Source organism: Adiantum capillus-veneris, chromosome 24 (assembly GCF_014529385.1).
Source record: "Adiantum capillus-veneris isolate H3 chromosome 24, ASM1452938v2, whole genome shotgun sequence".
In the NCBI taxonomy this organism is placed as follows: Eukaryota; Viridiplantae; Streptophyta; class Polypodiopsida; order Polypodiales; family Pteridaceae; genus Adiantum; species Adiantum capillus-veneris.
In genome coordinates this window covers 133,473,053-133,475,529 of record NC_140954.1, presented here as the reverse complement: position 1 = coordinate 133,475,529, position 2,477 = coordinate 133,473,053, and the positions used below count along the sequence as shown (strand labels likewise).

Below are 2,477 nucleotides of genomic sequence, written 5' to 3'. Positions count from 1 at the left end.
TTGAAGATGCAGACTCTCTACTTGTAGGGGAGGACTTTTTCCTGTGTGGATCTTATCATCTTGTGTGGACATCACCACCCTTTGTGGATTTTTCTTGTGTGGATTTTACCATCCTGTGTAAATATCACCATCCTTTGTGGATTTTATTTTCTTGTGTGGATATCACCATCCTATGTGGATTTTGTTAGCCTGTGTGGATCATGCATCTTCAGTATCTTGTCTTAGTCCAAACCTCAAGGGGAGGATTTTAAAGTGTGAGCTTTGTCCTAAGGTGTGATTCAAGGAGAGGAGAGTGGATATATCCCACATACTGTGGAGCAAGGATGTAGAGCTACTTAAAGCTCATTTCATGAATGAATAAACAACAACTCTATTTTGCACTACATGCTTGTCTATGGTGAGTTTGTGCTAAGCTGAGTCAATACTCAAGATTGTGTTTATGAGTCCAAGCTAATTCTATCTTGGAACCTAATTCACTTGAGTGATAACCTTGCTTACACACATACTCACACATTGAAGCTATGTTTCTCTTTCATCCACCATAGCTAGCTCGATCCAATTCCTAACATCAAGATCACTTGGCCAAACTATAGCAGGGTCAGAAAAGCTATGTTGAATAGATTTATTGGATGCTTTGAATGTAATACATGTATCAGAAGACTGTGGGTTTACCTGGAACAACAACCAAGTAGGAGAATGCTTCAGGGCAGCTAGGTTGGATAGAGTTTACATGTCGGTTAGTGTAGTAAAGTATCACTGGTTAATTAAATGCAAAATTGATGCTTTGCTGACACTGTCTGATCATAAGACTGTGATGTTTGATTTGTTAAGATCCGATACTACATATAGAGCTAGTTGGCCTCACCTTGATCAATCTTTGCTGGGTATAAACTGCATAAAGGAAAAGGTAAAAATCATTATGCATTGTGCTTTTTGTACTAATAGATCCCCACGTAAAGCTTGGGAGGTAGCTCTGTGTCAGATTCAAAAGACTCTGAGCATGTGTAAAAAAATGGCCAAAGACCTTAGATCTAAAAGAAGAATGATGATACATGGGGAGCTCTCCATGCTTGAGAAAAGCTCAACCAGTTCTGACCACCTCTCTAAGAGACTCACAGAGCTCAAAAATTAACTCAGGCTAGAAGAGATCCTTGAAGCCAACAGTGCCCTTGCTTTCACTAGGGAATACTGGGATGGTAAGACAGTCATGCCTACTAAAAACATGTTTGAGCTTCTTAAGAAGAAGAAGGCTAAGGAATTCATACCCCCCCTTAGGGGGAAGGGAGGTCTCCTGGTCCAAACCCAAAAGGAGAACTTAACCATAGCTCATGATCACTTCATCAAACTATTCTCTGAATCTCCCATAAGAGACAAGAAGACTCAAGAAGCAAGGGCACAATTAGCCTTGCTAAGAGGGAAGACTGTGCCTACTGAAATGGCCATCTCCCTTGAAGCACCTGTCTCTGAAGGGGAGCTCAAAGAATGCATTGATAAATTGAAATCGGTAAGTCTCCTGGGCTGGATGGAGAACCAAATGAATTCTTTAAAATGTACAAAGATTTTGTGACCCCATACCTGATGATGGTGTGACAAGAAGCCGTTAAAAAAGGATCTCTTCCAGCTTGTATTTATACAGGGGTGGTCAAGCTCCTCCATAAAAAAGGCAACAAGGAGGAGTTGAACAACTGGAGACCCATTACCTGTCTGACTTCTATTTATAAAATCTATGCTCTAGCACTGGCCAAAAGACTTAGCCCCCTAATGGAGACTATCATTCTCAAAGGAAAAAAAGGTTTCATTAAAGGGATATTTATTCTAGATGCTAATATTTCTCTATGGGAAGGTATGGAATATGCTAATGAAACTGATCAAGATTTCCTTTTTTTCAAAGTAGACTTTGATAAAGCCTATGATAGAATTGAGTGGGACTTCATACTGCAAGCCCTGCATGATATTGGATTTGGTGAAAGGTTCATAAAATTTGTGCATGTTTTACTTGGAAATTTATTTGCAAAGGTAGCTATAAATGGGGATCTTACCGATCTTATTACTCTCAAAAGATCCATTAGGCAAGGGTGCCCCATAGCACCCCTTCTTTTTGGAATAGTGTCATATGCTCTAGGATGGTTGGTGAAGGATCAGATGCAAAAGGGCACCCTCAAGGGTATTCAAATTGCAAGATCAGATGTGGACTTATGCCTTTAGATTTTTGCTGATGATCCTAATGCTCTTTGTAAACTTGACTAGGGGTCTGCTGATGCTTTTCTGAACTGGATTCAAAGCCTCGAATGGTGCAGTGCCTCAGTCACTACTTGATGCAGGTTGTCAGATACTCCCTGATGGAAAAATCTTCAGATTGTTGGGCATACCTATGGGCTTTAAGGTAACAATGACCCAAAGATGGGATTAGGTATTGCATTAGGAGAAAGTTGGACTCACTTTTGGGCCCTGTAAGAAGTGCCACGTCGGCTTAGAGA

At 40.5% G+C, this 2,477-nt stretch overlaps 1 protein-coding gene across 1 annotated transcript; it reads left to right on the top strand.

Annotated features, from left to right (window-relative positions):
- The first annotated feature begins 1,761 nt into the window (after nucleotides 1-1,761).
- LOC147427170 (secreted RxLR effector protein 78-like) lies at nucleotides 1,762-2,205 on the top strand. The gene has a single exon (XM_086498274.1). The coding sequence runs from the start codon at nucleotides 1,762-1,764 to the stop codon at nucleotides 2,203-2,205; it is 444 nt and encodes a 147-aa protein (XP_086354400.1).
- The last annotated feature ends 272 nt before the right edge of the window (nucleotides 2,206-2,477 follow it).

What these genes read in the sequence shown, in the direction of transcription:
- LOC147427170 (XM_086498274.1), top strand. Translation starts at nt 1,762, where the DNA reads ATGGAGACTATCATTCTCAAAGGAAAAAAAGGTTTCATTAAAGGGATA.